This window comes from Trifolium pratense, linkage group LG3, assembly GCF_020283565.1.
Source record: "Trifolium pratense cultivar HEN17-A07 linkage group LG3, ARS_RC_1.1, whole genome shotgun sequence".
NCBI lineage: Eukaryota > Viridiplantae > Streptophyta > Magnoliopsida > Fabales > Fabaceae > Trifolium > Trifolium pratense.
The window spans coordinates 46713698-46733107 of NC_060061.1; the positions used below are offsets into that span (position 1 = coordinate 46713698).

The 19410-nt window shown below is 34.8% G+C and overlaps 3 protein-coding genes across 4 annotated transcripts; 1 reads left to right on the forward strand and 2 right to left on the reverse strand.

Moving 5' to 3' along the window:
• Positions 1-1354: 1354 nt before the first annotated feature.
• LOC123917176 (DNA polymerase I A, chloroplastic/mitochondrial-like) lies at positions 1355-9744 on the forward strand. 2 transcript variants are annotated; one of them, XM_045968835.1, is made up of 12 exons: positions 1355-1804; positions 3108-3936; positions 4211-4402; positions 5125-5801; positions 5974-6397; positions 6759-6854; positions 7578-7670; positions 7760-7954; positions 8082-8174; positions 8382-8594; positions 8924-9013; positions 9151-9744. In XM_045968835.1, exons 1-12 carry the CDS (start codon positions 1656-1658, stop codon positions 9310-9312), a joined length of 3213 nt encoding a protein of 1070 aa, XP_045824791.1. In that variant the 5' UTR covers positions 1355-1655; the 3' UTR covers positions 9313-9744. The 2 variants fall into 2 exon arrangements, with proteins under 2 accessions (XP_045824791.1, XP_045824792.1); XM_045968836.1 differs by having other exon boundaries at positions 3111-3936.
• A 192-nt stretch (positions 9745-9936) lies between these two features.
• On the reverse strand, positions 9937-12999 carry LOC123917178 (receptor-like protein EIX1). Its single transcript, XM_045968838.1, has one exon. The coding sequence runs from the start codon at positions 12644-12646 to the stop codon at positions 10238-10240; it is 2409 nt and encodes an 802-aa protein (XP_045824794.1). The 5' UTR covers positions 12647-12999; the 3' UTR covers positions 9937-10237.
• A 34-nt stretch (positions 13000-13033) lies between these two features.
• On the reverse strand, positions 13034-19094 carry LOC123917177 (microtubule-associated protein TORTIFOLIA1-like). The gene is made up of 6 exons (XM_045968837.1): positions 18198-19094; positions 16650-16841; positions 16292-16394; positions 15526-16196; positions 14572-15441; positions 13034-13657 (listed from the first exon to the last, which is right to left on the reverse strand). The coding sequence occupies exons 1-6, from the start codon at positions 18900-18902 to the stop codon at positions 13466-13468; spliced, it is 2733 nt and encodes a 910-aa protein (XP_045824793.1). The 5' UTR covers positions 18903-19094; the 3' UTR covers positions 13034-13465.
• Between the last annotated feature and the right edge of the window lie 316 nt (positions 19095-19410).

Consider the following 19410-nt stretch of genomic DNA (forward strand, 5'->3'; position numbering starts at 1 on the left):
TTATAAGCATTGATAATGTAGAAACTAATGGTCATGATCTTCATGTTATTTTCTCAAAAAAAAAAAAAAAATCAATAGAGAAAAATCTATCGTAATATCGTATTAAACAACCTTATTAATTGCTTTTGTTTTAAATATTTCTGTTGCTGTACATCGTCCAATAATTTGGGCTAGCAATAAATTTTTTGGTTAAGGGGATAGCAATGATTTTATTCCTTTTATATTGAACAAAAAATATATGAGTAATTGAGTATAGAGCTCGATCACATCCTTTTGTGTTGGAACGATGGCAGACTCAATGGACTCAACACAGTTTGGCTCAAGTAGTTTGTTCAGTGCTTAAATCAACTTAAATATTTACAAAGTAAAATGTCATCAAAGTCATAAGTTAATTTATTTCTTTTAATTGTACCTTGTAAAAGACATAGAATTGCTGCTACAATATAATACTCTCTCTTATCATTTTTATAAGTAAAAAAATCATTTTTTAGGTTCAATAAAAAACTAATATATCTGATTTATAATATGAGTCAGATACATCAATTTTATAATGAATCTAAAAGCAATTATCAGAATCATACAAAAACTGACACGAAATACATACAAAAAAAAAAAACTTACATGCATCAAATAGAGGTGCTGCATCAACCGGTCACGCCAAACATTTATAATACTTTGTACATGACATTAAGATGAGTCACTCATTTGATCTCTCTATTCCTCATCATTCATGGATAAATCATCATGAGTTAAAACTACAAAACAAGCATAAAAAACTATCTTGCAGAAAAATTCGATTTGCAGAAATCAAAATTTTTATTAGTGCAAATTTAGGAAAAAATCGGTTAATAGAAATCGAATTTTTTTTCAAGGCAAAAAAATTCAGTTAACAAAAACCGAATTTTTTATACAAGGAAAAAAATGAAAATTCACGAGGTATAAAAGAATCATGGGTGTTCGGATGAGAAATTATAAAAAACGGTTTGGCTTGAAAGTTTGACAGTCTATACCGGGCCAGGCTCGGACACTGTTTTTTGCAGCTCATTTATCATGGTCATTTAAAAATGTATTTAAATAATATTCTATCGTCCCATGAACTTAACTCAATTGACAGAAACATTATTTTATATATACAATACAACGGTCATGTTCGAACTCCGATCAGCTCACATATCCACTTTATAGATAAAATTTTTAGTCAATAGCCTTTTGACAAAAATAAAATAAAATATTATTCTAAAAAAAAACTCGACGGATTAATCTCTGCAGTTGCGCGAAGAAATACCCGGTTTGAAAAAGAAAAAAAAACATTATTGATAAAAACAAAAACAAAAAATCAGACAAAAATACTTTTGCCCTTTCCGTTCACTCCATTTTACCGCAGTCTCACTCACAGCTTCATACTCTGCAAAGAATATTCATTCGTTATTCAAAGTTGCAGCAGCATCAGCATCATCAGGGTTTATGGTTTTGTCTCTCTTTCTCAATCTTTCACTCTACTATTCTCTCATGGATTCTCTCTCCAATGCTTCACTACTCAAATAACCCCTTCAAAAACCCCTTTTTCTATTTTCCCTTTTTGCCACTCCTTCAACCAAAAAACCTTCCTTTTTTACACTTCAAAGCTGGGGAGATTATTGGGTTTGTTTTCAGCCATGTGGGTCTCTTCTCATAGTGCCACTCCTTTTAGGTCACCTTACTATTGTTCCTCTTGTTTGTCTTTTTCTAACTCTTCTTCTAAACCATTTCGTTTTCATCTGGCTTCTTTGTCTTTTTTTGCTTCATATGGATCACCTCAACACAGGTTTGTTCATTTTGAATTCAAAGTTCTTATCTTTTTTCATTTTGGTCTTGTTTTCAGTTTGTCTCATGTCTTAATATTGCTTTATAATTTGAAGAATTTTATGTGTTTGTGTTTTGAGTTTGGTAGAGTTTTTAATTGTTTTGGATTGTTTGTTTGTAATGTGTGTACATTATGTTTTTTGTTTTAGTAATTTGTTGAATGAAATGTCTTGTTTGTTTCCTTGGTTGGTTTCTGTTTTTATTTGAACTTTTGATATACTCAATAATAAATGCATTTCTAGAGATGAAATTTGAAATAGAAGTTTGGTTTAGTTTCTTCTTTTTGGCTTTTTGTGAAAATTGTGATTTCCTATAAATCATAGAGTAGTATTGACACTGATATGTCGACACTGATAATAATTTGAGAAAAATGACTAATTAAATGCAGTCTCATATGTGTTGGCGTTGGACATCGGGCACACTTCAAATATGAGGTGTCGGTGCTACATAGGACTGATTTTTACTGCTATTTCTGAAGTGAGGAGAGGGGGTGAGTGAGATATTCAGTTGAGTTAAGGTGTAGAGAAAGTTTGTTTGTGTATGTTTGTAGTGTGTTGTTCGGATACAAAATTCATTGTATTTTTAGGGGTTTTCTCATAAGGGCGTCTTTGTGACTTTGGAAATTTTACATGGATTAATGATTGCGACAGTATTGTCGAATAGATAGGGGAGCTTTAGTGTGACGGAATTTTAACAAACTGCTATTGTTATGCGATACATGATTTAGTACAAAATATTGTCAAATAACGGCTATAGCAATATAGCTTAGCAGAATTTGAACAAACCTCTATTTTCTGCGATCTGTAAATGACACTGATTGACACCACTGGATTGCTAGTAGTTTGATATTTATGTGGTTGACAAGTTTGATTTCAAATTTGCTAGTTGCTCAACTTTTGACCAGTGTGTTAAAAAATTAACAATTCAACATTGAATAACTAGTTACAGGTAGCAAGACATAAGTTGTAAACCATGAAATGGTATGTAAATGACTTGAATGAAGTTCTTCTATAATGTTCCTATTCCTTTTCTTCTAATATTTTGTATTACTCATAAAAAAAAAGGGCAACCTAAAATTGTTTGATAATGATTTATTTTATTAATATTCATACTTTGGCTGCTGCAACATGCGTGGCTACATAGCCATGTCTGATTGAGTTGTTTGTAATCTTGCTCAATGGGCCAAAGTGAAAAGTAAAATATGCTATTATAATCTATTGATCGGTACCTTTATATATATATATTTTTTTGCATGATATGCACAGCAGAAGAAAAATGAAACCAATCCAGATTGCCAACAATGTCCTCCTACATAGCAGTTTGTCAAGTAATTCCCTTCAATTTAGAGAAGGTTCACAGCGTCAAAAGCGAATATCTTTTGGGTTGAATAAATGCAATGACATGGAGTACCGTCGAAATTCTCCAGTACATATTTCAGTTATGAAATTTTCAACAAGACGGGAAAAAGATCTGAGTTCGTTGAGTTCCTTTGGCAAAAAAATGAGGGCGATGGAACGTTTGGCCTCTTTGGGTAACAGATTGTACAAAAAACATCCTACAAAATTACGTGGTAATAAAACTGGCTGGAACGCGGCTAGGGATTCATTGGCTCAAACAAAAGTGGAAATGCATGATCCGGACAACAGTAGTTTGTATCCATCCAATACAAATACAACTGCTTCTTTTATTGGTCAGGAACAGGCTATTTCTAGGAAAACGGAAAACAATGTTATGCTACAGGATCTACGTGAACCTGCCTCATCTTCTGATCAACAATCTATGTTACAAAACTCAAAGGTATCGATAGACACCGGAAGACTTGGCACCAAGTCAAATGCATCTTCGTTAAATATCAGTGAAGAGAAAGTTGATGCAGTTAATGGCAATCACCGTTTGGCTACAACTGCAAAAAAAGCAACTAACGCAAAATTTACTGTTACAATGACACGCAGTGATGAACAATCAAAACTTCGGGAAAGGCTCTGTAGTATCTATGAAAACACATTGGTTGTCGACAATCTTTCTCTTGCAGAGGAAGTAGCTAAGATGCTTACAGTAAATTACAGGCATCTTATTCATGCATGTGATACTGAGGTATACTTATTGACTCTGTTCACTTTTATTATGGTTGTGCCCGAATTTCAAGACTGTACATAACTAGATTCTTTTCTATTATTTGGACATGAATACAATGGATGTATCCTTTAGTTCTTTTTAACTAATACAAGATGAATATTTCTTGTTTTCTTTAATCGTTTTTCGATTTAATTTGCATTGGAAGTTGTGTCACTATGAATCTCTTTGCTACTTACTTGTATTTCACTATAGTTGACCATATGATATGTGCCAATTTTCAATGTCTTGAAAGGTATCCAAGATAGATGTCAAAAAAGAAACACCTATAGATCATGGGGAGATAATATGCTTCAGCATTTATTCGGGTCCAGAAGCTGATTTTGGAGGTGGGAAGTCATGTATCTGGGTAGATGTTCTTGATGGCGGAGGCAAAGAGATTTTAAATAAGTTTGCCGATTTTTTTCAAGATCCGTCGATAAAAAAGGTAACTCCTCTTTCTTCTCACTCTTCCTTTTATCTGTTTAGTCTTACTACTCATCTTTATGTGTAGAACCTGTTTGATTTATATTTTGGTAGAATTGGTTTAAACAAATTTGATGTGTTTTTTATTTTGCATTTGTGAATGATTTTTAAAAGTGAGTTTAGAAGAATTGCTTTTGTTTGATGGTCAAGTTAGTAATCTTAATATTAATGGTAAGATACATGATCAATAAAAAATCACATTTTTAAGCAAAATTAAATGACATGCAGAAACATAAGCCAATATATCATATACAAGTCTCAAAATAACTTAAGATTTGAGTAGTAAATCAAAATGACAAAAGAAAAGTAGAAAATTTACAAAACAGTGGTTGGTTATACAAAGTTAAGGGGAAAGTTGCACACGGAGATTCATATTGATTGGGTTAAGTTTCAATTACTGATCGAGATATGAATCTCAAATTGGTTAAAGAGGTGTTTTCGTTTAGTGAACTACTTGGTAGTCATGTCATTCCACAATTGGAGACTTAATAATGGTCTATATGTTTGTACTTTTCTATATTATAATATATTTTTTTACATAAAATGTTTGAATTTTAAAATATTTTGGTTTTTCTCAAAATCTTAAAAAATTATTTTAATAGTGCTCAATTGTATTACTGGGTTTAGGTGACAGAGAGTTGAAAATGATTTTTTAAATAACAAAGTCAATGGTGCATTCTGTAGGTCTGGCATAACTATAGTTTCGACTGTCATGTTATACAAAACTACGGATTTAAGTTGTCTGGATTTCATGCTGATACAATGCACATGGCACGCCTATGGGATTCATCAAGACGTTGGGTTGGCGGTTATTCTCTTGAAGCACTATCTGCTGACCAAAAGGTCATGTCTAGGGCTAAGCTGAACTGTGAAAAGGATTTGATTGGTAAGGTGTCTATGGCAACTATATTTGGTCAGAAAAAGGCGAAGAAAGATGGATCTTTGGGTAAAATGGTTACCATTGCTCCTGTTGAAGAATTGCAAAGACATGAGCGTATACCTTGGATATGTTATTCTGCCTTAGATGCTAGAAGCACTCTGAAGCTTTATGAGAGCCTAAAGAGTCATCTGTCAGATTTACCTTGGAAACTTGATGGAGAACTTTTACGCGAAAACATGTTCGATTTTTACGAGAATTATTTGCAGCCATTTGGCGAGCTTCTTGTCAAAATGGAGTCTGAGGGTATGCTAGTTGATCGGTCGTATCTTCAAGACATAGAAAAGGTGGCCAAAGCAGAGCAACAGGCAGCTGTTAATAGATTCCGAAAATGGGCTTGTAAATATTGTCCTGATGCCAAGTATATGAATGTTGGAAGCGATGCACAGTTACGAGTACTGCTTTTTGGTGGCACTTTGAACAGGTACACATTATTTAAATCTTTTGTGGAACATTTGCTTCTATCTTATAAATAGATAATTTGGTAGTAACGTTACAATTTTATTTATGAACATATCGGTCTCAGTTGTTTACAATGAAGTGGTTCATGTATATCATGAAGGTAAATCTTTCATTTTTCCTGCCACATTATACAGAAAAAACCAAAATGAGGCAATTCCAACGGAGAAGATTTTCAAAGTTCCCAATGTTGATGGAGTGATTGAAAAGGGAAAAAAGACTCCCTCAAAATTACGTGACATTAAGTTGAATAGCATTGGATATAGACTGAACGTTGACATATACACACCTAGTGGCTGGCCCTCAGTTAGTGGTGCCGTTTTAAAGGCCCTGGCTGGCAAAGTTTCTGCTGAATATGACTTTAGTGAGGTTGAGGATGAGGATGAAGATCCTTCTGAATGTGAAGATGAACCTTTAGAAATAGACAATTCTGCTTATGGAACAGCATTTACTGCTTTTCCAACAGAGGAAGAAGGGAGAGAAGCTTGTCATGCAATTGCTGCTTTATGTGAAGTCTGTTCTATTGACTCTTTGATTGCTAACTTCATCCTTCCCCTGCAGGTAATTATTGTTTTTCTCTTTAATATAAAGCTTATTTTGGACTTTTACCCTGGTCACTGGTCAGGTTGTGTTTCATGTTGGCCTGTCCAGTATGATCGGCATTTATCGTGTCATTCGTCAATGCATTTGAAACATTGTCCAGGAATGTTTATATTTGTCTGTGCAAGAGAGAGGATGAGCACATGTTTAGTCCAATGGCTGCATCTGCATGAACTTAGTACTTAGTAGTAGTTGGATGTCGGTATATGATAGATTATTTGTGCATATCACTATACTGAATTATTTGTTTGTATATTTTAAGTTTGGAATAGTGATGTTGTTTATGTCTGCACTATGGTAGCTTAATATGTCTCAATGACAGGGACATAATATATCTGGAAAGGATCAGCGTGTTCATTGCTCCATAAATATCAACACAGAGACTGGACGCTTGTCGGCAAGAAGACCAAGTTTGCAGGTTCTTCCAGCTTGAATCTTTACATATGGTCGTATGATTCCATTTTATTATGATATTATATCTAAGCTGCTATGACCAAGTCGACAATAGTTTTATCGTTGTTGCTCCCATTCATTATTGCCCCTATTTTTGTAAATAAAGGTTTATCTTCAACACTAGGTAGAGTAGGCATTGTTCACAATTTAAGCTAGACCTTTTACAAGGGTTGGTTCTTGACAATGCTAAATTTTTAAATTACCAAAACATTTTGTATCTTACGATAAAACCCTAAATCCATGCTACTATTACTGGTATGAGCTAAAAATATAGCTTATTGTTTTAAGGAGTACAGATGCCAATGTTTTTCCTTTTGACCGAAAGTTTGTTTCTTTATCCTCAATGTAGCTGTACATTATATTGTTTATTTCTAAACGGTATTAATATATATAAAAAATATTTTACTTAAGTTTGTTTTTTGGTCCAATCATAGCTTCTTTCCCCATACAGAAAACATATTAACATACTATTTTAATTTTGGATTTGGATGAGGGATATGCATAAATTTATACTTTGAACTTTCAAATAGAAGTATCTATTTTCTTTTCAAATGTATATTTGATTATCTCAATATTTTACAATTATTTGAGCTTACAGTTAGTTCTACTGCATTATAAATTTATGTGATTAATCATTGGATTTAAAATGAATTCAGATTTAATCTAACTTGTATAATTCATACATTAGAATCAACCAGCTTTGGAAAAAGACCGATACAAAATCCGTCAAGCATTCATTGCTGCTCCTGGAAATTCTCTTATAGTTGCTGATTATGGACAGGTTTGTAGTTCACTTATATGTCTAATTCATTATTCATCAAGTTGATTGGTATTTCATTCTGTTGATGGAGTTATTATGTATTGTTACAGTTGGAACTTAGGATACTTGCACATCTTACTAATTGTAAGAGCATGTTGGAAGCCTTTGAAGCTGGTGGAGATTTCCATTCCAGAACTGCAATGAATATGTACCCGTATATTCGTCAAGCGGTTGATAATAAGGAAGTGCTTCTTGAATGGCATCCTCAGCCTGGTGAAGACAAACCCCCTGTTCCTCTCCTGAAGGTAAGCTTTCTTTTGATATACTTATAGTTATGTATTGACCCCTGATTCGAATCACACTGCCCAGCCACATAAAACACTTATTTTAAGGCACTTTCACAATACAATTTTTAACTTTTTCTTTTTGCAGGATGCATTTGCTTCTGAAAGAAGAAAAGCCAAAATGCTGAACTTTTCAATTGCATATGGAAAGACTCCACAGGGCCTTTCTAAGGATTGGAAGGTACCATGAATTCTCTTGAAACTGAAGATGTGATTTTCATATATTGAAAGGGGAATATACAATGTATATTTACAGATACACAAGCCACCAAATAAGTAATAAGAATCAAGATATAAAAACATAATATCCTGAATTCTATCACTTATTAAGAGGTGCTTACATAAGTTACAAGTCTCGGAATTTTGATTGTGCAAATATTTTTGTCAGGTTTCTGTGAAAGAAGCTAAGAATACAGTTGACCTCTGGTATAACGATAGAAAAGAAGTTTTGAGATGGCAACAGAAACGTAAAAAAGAAGCTTTAGAACATGGATATGTTTCCACATTACTAGGGCGATCCCGGCGGTTCCATGATGTATTCCAAGGTCATAGCTATTACAAAGGTCACATTGAACGGGCTGCTATTAATACTCCAGTGCAGGTCCTCAATTATTTCAAATATATTAATGTTACATTATGCGCATAGAATTTCATAGCATTTAGAAATAGAAATCAATTTATATTCCATTATATGTCTTGTAAAGAGGTAAAAAATAACACAATTTTCAAAATATAAGCATTCATTTACTACTTGATTGAATGCTTTAAATTTCTTAAGATCAATATAATCACTACTTGTTTATAAGCTCCGTACTTATTAGCAGTACTATTTTGAAAATGATTTTGGACGATAACTGATATATAGAGTTTTTGGTTAGTAACAGATTAACACCTTTCTTTCATGCCTTTCTGATTTTTCAAATGCAACAGGGAAGTGCAGCTGATGTTGCCATGCTTGCCATGTTAGAAATATCAAAAAATAAACAGTTGAAGGAGCTTGGATGGAAGTTACTTCTCCAGGTTAATATTTATGTAAAAGAAATTCTTGTTTATAGTCTCTATCCTCACTTTTTGTCAAGTTCCACTCAACTAGAATATTTTCATCGTTTTGGTCTGATTAAAATCTTAGCTAAGATTTTTTGTACATGATTATGTAGGTTCATGATGAAGTCATATTGGAAGGACCAACAGAGTCAGCTGAGGTTGCAAAGGCGATAGTTGTTGACTGCATGTCAAACCCCTTTAATGGCAAAAATATTCTCAGAGTTGGTCTCACTGTGGATGCCAAGTGTGCACAAAACTGGTACGCCGCAAAATAAAACAACAAATCTTTGCGCCGTGCTGTGATGGGATAGTTTTGCACCCTTGGTTTCATACAAAGGCCGTGGATGGATTTGGGAGAGATGTTTTCTCATTCAGATTGAGTATATTGACTGTACAGTTTCTCGTGACTAATCAAAAGAGGCTGCAACGTGGGGTGCCTTCTGTTTGCATGGAAAAAATAATGTCCTTCCGATGTAATGTTATCCTCCTTCGTTTCTAGAGGTCTTATGCGAATGGTTTCATTGTGAATGTTTTGGTGTATATAATTTATAATTATGGAGAAGACCAAAAATCAATAGTGTCAGCATTTGACTGCATTTGTTAGGTCTAGTAACGCTCTTTAAGCAACTGTGATATTTTGTGAGTGGGTGTGCATTAGCATTACCCTTTGTATTATTGTATATAAAATGAAATCTGTTCAATGTTCATGCCTGGTTGCAAACTGCACTCTATCATGCATTAGGATCCTCAAGAAAATTCAGTATTATTATGGTTGTCTTATCATTGAGAATTTTAATGCTAAAGGTGGCTGCAATGATAAATTAACTTAATATATTAATTTTAAAATATATTTTTAATTATTGTTGGCACTGGTCAAGTACATGCAAGTTAGATATGAAAAGTTAAATATTATTAGTTTTTGCTTTTCTACTTTATCAAATCAGATGCATCTTCACACAATGTAGAGTTGGAAGCAGCTAAGTTTCTACACAAACTCTTATTGTGTAACCATTTGAATAAACTAGTATATACTAATAAAAAGAAGATAGATACATAACATGAGCAACACTATCCAATGTATATGATAGAACATAAGGCGAGGACAAGCCCCAAGAACAGTTGACACTTGACAACATGAACTCAACCATTTCCTAACTGTTATATAGTCTGATCATTTCACTAACCTTAACTAGCAGGAGCTTAATTTCTGTGAAAGCTATTTAACTTTACCATCAAAGCTACATAGAGTTTGTCACCCACTCCATCGACAAACCTATAGTATGCATGCCTCCATTTCCTAATAAGAAACAAAGAACCACAAATTCCCCAGAAACCAACTGCGAATCCGACTCCCATGCCTAGATACAATGATTCTCTCATAGAGTCATCATCTTCGTTCTTTGTAGATGACGTTGCATTTTTATGATTTTCTTCTGTGGTACAATTATTAAGAGGTTCTCCACATAATTTTGGATTCCCACTGTAGCTCGATGCATCAAAACTTTGAATTTGTGTCCCTATTGGGATTTTTCCATTAAAATTGTTGCAAGATAAATTCAAATAACCCAAAAAGTTTAAAAGAGACATGCTCTGAGGAATTTCACCACGAAACTTATTATTAGATAGATCAAGAGACTCCATATTTTTCATGCCTCCAATCGTCTTAGGTATTGTTCCAATGAAATTATTGTGAGATAAGTTCAATGTTTGAACTTGAACAAGTCGAAATAATTCCAATGGCACTTCTCCAGACAAACTATTGACTGAAAGGTCAATAGTTCGCCTATCTGGTCGAACTTCATACACATAGTCTCGACCTTTTTGAAACAAGTCAATTGTAGCACTGGTCCATGTAACCACATAATTAAAAGAAACCATATGAGTCAAGTTATAGACACACTCCGGCAAAGATCCAGAAATTTTATTTTGTGCAAGGTCTAAATGAAACAAATAATGGAGATTGAATAATTGTTTTGGAATATCCCCTTCAAATTGGTTAGCTCTCAATATGACCACTTCTAATTCTTGTGACATCTTTCTTGGTATGGTTCCAGAAAATTCATTTTCACCCAAGTTCATGATTTGCAATTGTCTCAAATTAAAGAGGTCCACTGGTACTTCACCAGATAGCCTATTACTCCACAAGTTAATGTAAAATAAATCTTCCAAGTTCTTCCAACTATGTGGAATTGATCCTGAAAAGGAATTGTAAGACAAATCAACTACAATAGCCATTGGTGATATGTTTGGGAGTCCTCCTGTGAAATTATTGTGATCCAACTCTAAAGTAAAACACTTTAATGTTAGGTTTGATATGTCTTCAGTTATTGAATTGTTTGACAAAGATAGATTGGGTATTCCTTCTATAAGGCTCGGAAATTTATTTCTATCTACCGATGAAATTCTTGAGCTCGATAAGTCTAGTGTTTCTAGGGACTTCTGTGTATATATCCAAGATGGAAAGTTTGGACCTTGATTTGTATTACTCAATGAAAGATAATTGAGTTGAAAAGGAGGATTCCATTCTAAATCAAACTGGAATACAAAAGTTGAATTGCTCAAGTCTAGAATACGTAAACTACGGAGGTTGGAAAATGTTGTTTTTGATATTTCACTTGTGAAATTATTAGAGCCAATATATAAAGAATATAAGGATGAGAGGTTTTGTAGAGTTGAAGGAATGGAACCACTTAACAAGTTCAAGGAAAGATCAAGGTATTGAATATGTGCTAGTTGACCTATTCCATCTGGAATTGATCCTTTGAGTTGGTTTCGAGAGAGATCAAGGTGTCTCAAATTTCGAAGGTTTAGCAAGCTTGAAGGTATCTCACCGTGTATTTTACTACTCGAAAGGTCAAGATAGGTGACATCTTTGGTGAGATTAAAAAACAAATTTGGTAACTGAGAGGTAAAGTTGTTGTAAGAAAGATCAAGGGTTAAAAGTGAAGACAAATTCGAATATTGAATAGATGGGTTGATGATGAAGTTGTTCAGTTTACAATCACTCAACTGTAACTCTAATAGTGAAGGAAGTGTATTAACAGTTTGGAGCCAATTGGTTACCTTATGAAGATCAATTCCACTAAGGTTGAGATATTTCAATGAAGAAAGTGGAGAAAGCCAATCAAGATTATCCATGTGAAGAGTAACACGAAAGGGGGAGGATAAGTCAAGGTAGATAAGGTTAGATGCATGTGTGATGTTGTGTTGAATGGTTGTAAAACTTATCACATCAAATTCATTGTTGCTCAAATCCAAGTAACTGAGAAACTCAAGTTCTAGAATACACTTATTGATCTCACCTTTCAAAGTTTTCAATTGCTCGTGTTCATCAAAGTAAGGTGGTAATTTGAGATCAAGTTTTGAAACTCTGTTGGTTATGTTGTCACAGGAGACTCCTTCCCATGCACAACAATCTTTTTCGGTTGCCCATGTTGAAAGCCGACCAAAACGATCAATGATTCCCTCTTTGAAGATTAACAATGTCTCTCGATCTTTCTCATTGCATCGAACCATCGTGTGGTTATTACTAGACAAGCTTCCGTGGAATGTGGTTAAAGATAGAAGTAGAAGCAAAAGAAGTGAAATTTGTGAAGTAAGAATGGTCATCACGAATGATTGATTGTTTGTATCAGAAGAAAAAGTTGTAATTCAAATGGGAATGTGATTGCTAGAAACAGTTGTTGGTATAACTTTGTGAGATATAAGTTAGGAGATTATAGTGTGATTATATAAGATGTTAGCTAATGGGAAAGCAATGGAGAACTTTGAATTTTTAAGTCAGTGATATGAATGTTGTCGTTCAGTTATTGGTCGTATACCATTCAACTAGAGGGACTTGAAAATTGAAATACCTAATGACAATGATATTGGGTATTTCAATTCAAGAAAACAATTTTCATCCTATCATATGTATATGAAAAGTTGCTTCAACAAGAAGAATATGAAAAATTGTGCCTCAAAAGATTAAAATAAAATAGAATATCAATACTAGTGTTTCTAGAATCGGTGCATGATCATTTTCAACATTTCAAACCTAACTAGTGTAAATGGGACAAATGAATCTAGTTAGTCAATAACCGATTACATGTAGTAATTACATAGAAGATTTTGTTCATTCATTCACCTCAATTTACAAAATAATTTTGAAGCACCCTAGTTAGGCAATGACAACCAGACACACACACACACATACACTACCTTAGTAAATGATGATATCCAAGGGTCATACATTACTCTGACCGGTCACCAAGATGCAGGAGAAAAAGGAACATGAATTTGCCATTGTAGTTTTTACTTGCAGACCAAAAACCTTAATAGCATATAAATTTCAAATTGTACACTCAATAAAACTATTATGGATATCATCCCCAACCCAAAAGTTAAAATGTGGCAGAATCTTATCAGTGTAGTTTGTTCTTTATGAGCCTATTTGTCATGCTGTTGTAGATCAATTTCCCAGCCTGATGCCAACTGCAATAGAAGTTGATCTGGAGGAGCACCTTCCCAGCCCTCAACTGTATCTGTTGAAGCATCATGTAAATTCCGCAAGAGCTCTTCCTTCACATCCATGGGAACGCCAAAGGTATCGGGGCCATTTTCAAATAATACTTCCACCAACTGAACAGTGTGATCATACATTTAGTATCTTAAGCTTCATATAAAAGATATGAAGCTGGCAAAAAAAATGCAGCATTTCATACAATGCAGTGTAATCACCAAATTCTAAACAAGTGAAGAGCTGTTAAGTCCAAGAAATGAATACGTTTTGAATGTGTTATCTTATATAAACAATAATCTTCTGAATTGCATTGTTCGAATGCATCTTGAAGATAAAAAGGCAAGAGTCTAGAACTCTCGAGATGCAATTCCAAATAACATGGTTTTAAACTAAAGTAACAAGGTTATATTGTCCTTAGAATTTCAATGATTTAAGAATACAGTGTAAAAAAATAAAAATAAACACCTGCCAGTCAAAAGCAGATTGGCCACAACTATGTTGTGTACTTGTGCCGTATGCTAAATTGCTAATCTAGACAAAGTATACGATAATCCCCAAAAATAATATTAAAGGTCTTGTAATTATACAGAGTTGCTGCTTAAATAGGGCAATATATACGGCCTTGAGTAAACATGGTGATTTTCATTGAAGCAGGGGACTATAACATTGGACTAAGTATATTACATTCTCTAGCTGGGGACCATGCAGAAGAAACAGAACGTATGTGTTATGATCCTAGCAATTGGTGAACTTCAAAGGGATAGAGATACAGGATTATTCACCCATGAATGTATTGGATGAATGAAAATGTTTACACAAAGGAGTTAATCTACCCTCACACTAGAGCTTTCTCTAGTTCTCAACACAAAATAATTTCCTAATCCTCCAAAGAGGAAGGTTAGTCTGTTTTATAATGCAAATGACTAACAGCAATTACAATAACAACTAACAGAACTAGTCCTAAAAATAAGGACTAGAGAAAGGACTAGAGACTAATTGACTAAACAAAATTTAAACAAAAGAGGAGCCATACCTGTTGAATCCAAGACAAACAAATAGTAAACAGGTCCTGCTCCAGTAAGAATTGTCCTATGGCATACAAGATCTCACATGCAGTTTCATTTGAAAGTTCGTTAATTACAGGGCCAGTTCTATCCATTAGCTTTACAAGCAATCTATCATCTCCGGTACTCAACACCTCTGCAAAGGCTGAATCTATGTCACCTGCTTGAAGGGCATCAAATGCATTAGTCCAAGAAGTCCAGATTGCATCCCTCTCTTGTCCAACACTGTCATCAGCCAGAGCTTCTGCGGTCATTTCAGGTATTGCTACTCTTGTTGCTCTAGATGTTCCATTGTCCTCACCAGCAACCCGAATTGCTTCCAATGTAGCTTCATCTTTAGAAGCTTGCCATACACTCCTTGCAGAGGGCCCCTCACCAAGCCGGATGGGCATTGCTGCTCTGTCCCAAGCTCTCCTGCTGCTGCCCCCTTGATCACTCTCATGCACTGATTTTGGCGATCTTCCATCAACAGAACTACCACCAAAAGCCCTCCTTGAGGAAATCTGGCCATTTCTAGAAGCACCATACCCAGGAAAATCCCAACCCTCAGGCATGTCAGATCTCCAAGATGGCCCTCTTCCCCTCATCCCCATAGCATTCCCATCAGTTTGAGTAAACCTTTCGTTAAATGGGATGCGTCCATCACCACCTCTTCCATACTTGGCATTGGTGTAATCATTAAAACCATTATACTTGCTAGAAGGCCGATTGGCTGATCCCTCAAATCTACGGCTTGATGATATAGATAAATCTTGTAACATGTCTTCAACAATTCTCTCAAGACCTCGTACTCTGTTCTCTAGAGTCACCATGCTATCATGAGATCCACCCATAAAATCCTGCAAAGTTGTTAAAACATATATTACTTATTACTTATGAAGAACATCTACCAGAACTGATTTTTTGGGCTATACAAAACATACCTGCAGCATGTTCATCAGATGAACCTGTTGCCTTTCAAGCTGCGTTAACTGTCTCTGGATGGCCAACAAGTTTCCTCTGTTATTGGATAAGGGTACTTCGGATTGACCATCAGCTCTAGAAAAACCTTCATTTGTATCATTTGCTTTTGTCCTCAGTTCTTTCGAATTCATTCTCCTTTCAGAGTACCTTTCATGAGCAAAGTCCTCATAATTCCTTTGTCTTGAACTTCCATCATTACCTTTCTCTAAACCATGATATTTATTATTGCTAGCTCGATGAAAGCCATCATTAGGGACATTACCAACAGGATTTGTTCTTTCACTTAAATCTTTAGCACTTGCCTCTGACTCTTCCTCGTTGTTTGAGCTTGAAGAATTGAGGCATCTGCGAGGAACAACCACTTCCACTGGTAAATCATCCGATCCCCGTTTTTCAAGGTTTTGGAAAAATTCTGGGTTTAGTACTTTATCATTTAAGACAGGTGGTTTCTTTTTCAATATTACAACTGCCTTCTCTGAGTTGCTAGCCGCTTTGGCCTTAGAAATCAAATCCGTGTTTGAAGAACTGGTTGGCAAATCCTTTACTGATGGATCAGTCTTCCTCTCATCAGAATTTGCCTTTTTAAGGTCACTTGATTCTGATAAAACGGATGATTCAGGATTCCCGCCATCTACAGCATAAAATAATAAAATAAATCATTAAAAAGATAAACCGGGACAAAATGGTTGGTGACTGGATTACCACAGACAAACAAAATGTGCTTACCAGACGACAAGGGCTTTGAATCGTGAGAAGATCCATCTCCTTTCCCTGCAATTTTTTTCCACAATTGCAATGCCTCTGTCATGCTTTCCCTCACAGGTTTTATCTGCAATCAATGATAAAAAAATTCTGAAAATAATTAGATGACTAAAAAGCAACACAAACACTTCTCCAGTAATGAAGTTTCAACAAATTACAAATCTATCATTCTAGGACAAATAATTCTCATCCATGACTCGATGTGATACTTTTGTCAAAGACACGAAGTCCAACTAAAACAAGCAATTCAAGAAACAAATATGGCATGGGAAGAAGCTAGTTCGGCAATCATGAATGAATGAAGTCTCATTGCAAAAACTACCTTGTCACACCAACAAGTCTCGAGCAATGCCACTGTGGGCGCTGTTTTATCAGTAATCAAACTGCTTGAATGCAAAGCCAAGGAACTTAATGTCTCTGCTGCTGCTTTACGTGTTGCCCAATCATTACTGGAGAGGCAATCATGAATGCTAGGTAGCAAATTTTCCAAGCTTTGTGGTGCAATTGCCCCAGTCTGCAATCAATACTCAGTTAACTCTCTAAATCTTTTTTCTACAGTTGTGAATCTAAGAAAGACAATGATAATTTAGGAATCTATGAAAGACAATAACTAATAGCAGCCCGCCAAAATAGACAAACACATTATGAGATTTACAGAACCATAATAAATTCATATCATATGGATCTCTCTTGTCTCTACCATCATTTAGTCAAGAACAAAATTAATAGAGCCGAATACTCCACAGAAATAGCTTTCGTCATTAGAATAATCTTTTGCAGTTGCCAAAACCATTCTCCAAGTTCAAACATCATCCTCGTTACACAAGGGCCGTGGCAATATCAAATTGAATTATCCAAATGCCATTGCTATAACATCAACATGTCTATCAAAAACTTGGTCTCTAAAATTCCTAATGAATCAACTACAGTAAATAGAAGCTAAATTTTCAGCCAGCAATCTTTCCACCTAAACAAAACTTTCAGTCTTGATATGAATTTCCAGTTTCAATATCAGTCGCATATAGCAATCATGTTAAAGTTCAGGATATCCAGAATAAAACACAAGCTCCATTTTATATTTATATATTTGGTGCTTCACTGAAAATTGAACATAACAAGAAAAATAAGTGATACATTGTGGTTCTCCTAAAACAGAAGGAACCAAGGAGACTGAACAACTACATTTGATTCTTGTTCTCTCCATTCACCAAAGTCTACCTAAATTTCAAATAGTATGACCATAGATAAATATCTGAGACAAAAGTTTAACTCTCCAAACTGTATTTAAATTCAAATGATATACACAGAAAGTGTAAAAAGTCTAACATTGTCATCAAATCATATTTTATCATTGGATTTGGTTCCTCTAACATGAGTTAAGTGTAAAGTGAGAAAATCAAAGGTTGTGACTGTAACAACAGTCGATATTACTCACTTTAAAGGAGTAAGATCCTTTATCATTATGTCACTTTGTTATATCACTCAGATTAATTTTTATACACCGACATTGTAAAACTTTTTACAAATATATCCAATCAAATCACAACATGATGCCACTTTATTACTTGCGTTCCTAAAAGATCTCTACGAATATCTATGTAATGAGATGTAAAAATGACAACTTTTAAACTTTAAAAATGTCAAATGTATCACATATCAATTCAAAATTTCTATTTTTGTTTCCTAGGACACTCTAGTATTCTCCTATTTCCTAATATATCTCAACAGGGTAAAGTTGTCAATAAATTTACATTAAACACCTTAATAAACCATTTCAAAACTATATCAATTAATCAACAATCATTCCATTTCATCCGAAAAAGGGAAACAGAAAAAATTCAACAAACAACACCACCATTTAACATCGAACCTGAGACAATGCAGAAACCACAGCCAAAATCGCAGCTTTAGCCAAAAAATTAGGGCTATTAATAAACTTGCAGATCCTAGGACACATCTTTTGAAACGCCCCAACCGGCACAACGGCAACATCACCATCTTCATTCACAGCAGCTGTCGCCTCCACCATTTTGGCCATACAAACAGCAGCACCAGCCTGAACAACTTTATTCTGTTCCCCCATTGCCTCAAACAACGGTTTCACAAACAATCCAACAAGTGAACCATTACTCCCACTACTCCCATTGTTCTCTGTTCTCAAATAAATCACCGAAATTGCTCCGATGGTATCGCGACACGCATCGCGAGAAGCCGAATCAGTATCCTTAAGCCGTTTGATAATATGTGAGATGATTTTAGGGAGATGAGGTGCGGCGGAGTGCTGGTGAGAAGAACAGACGAATGAGAGGAGACGGAGTGATTCGTTTTTGATTGAGGGTTTAGGGTCTGAAACGGCGTCGTATAAACAGTTTAAGATCATTGGAATAGCGTCTGATGAGAGGGATTGAATGGTCTTTTCAAGATCTTCAACAGCGATTTGATGTGTGTCTCTATCTGAGAGTTTAGAGAGTGAGGTTAAGATTTTGTGTTTGAGTTCAACCATTTGTAAATGGGTTGAAACAGAGGAAGATCTTGAAGGTGTTGTTTGGTTTTGGGGTTTTGTTGTGTTCTTCATTTTTTTTGGAATGTGAGTGGAAATGGTGAGAGGTGTTAGTTGCTTAGTTTGGGAGTGATGTGATGAGAAAGGAAAATGAAAATGTGAAGTGACGATGATGATGATGACGGTGGTGGAAAGAAATGCTAGATCTGCGGGAGTGAAGGAAATTCAAAGTTTTCAAAAAATGAAAAAATATCATCGGAAAATTACATTCATTTTTATTTCTATTATTTATATTAAAATAAAAATGTCATATAAGAAAAATCTAGGCCTTACCAAAAAAATATAAGAAAAATCTAGGGTGTAATTGGACCGGTTTGAATCAGTTTTTGATGAATTCAATGTCTGAATCAATGAACTCTTGATTGGTTCGACTTTTTGGTGTTTTTCAAAAATAAAACCGAACCAAACTAATTGGTTTGGTTTAGATACTTTAATCGATTTGTCGTGTTTTTTTCGATGTATTCCTTACTATCAGTGCCTCCGATTGATGCTTTGTGCCCGCACTTTGTTTAGGTAGCGCTAC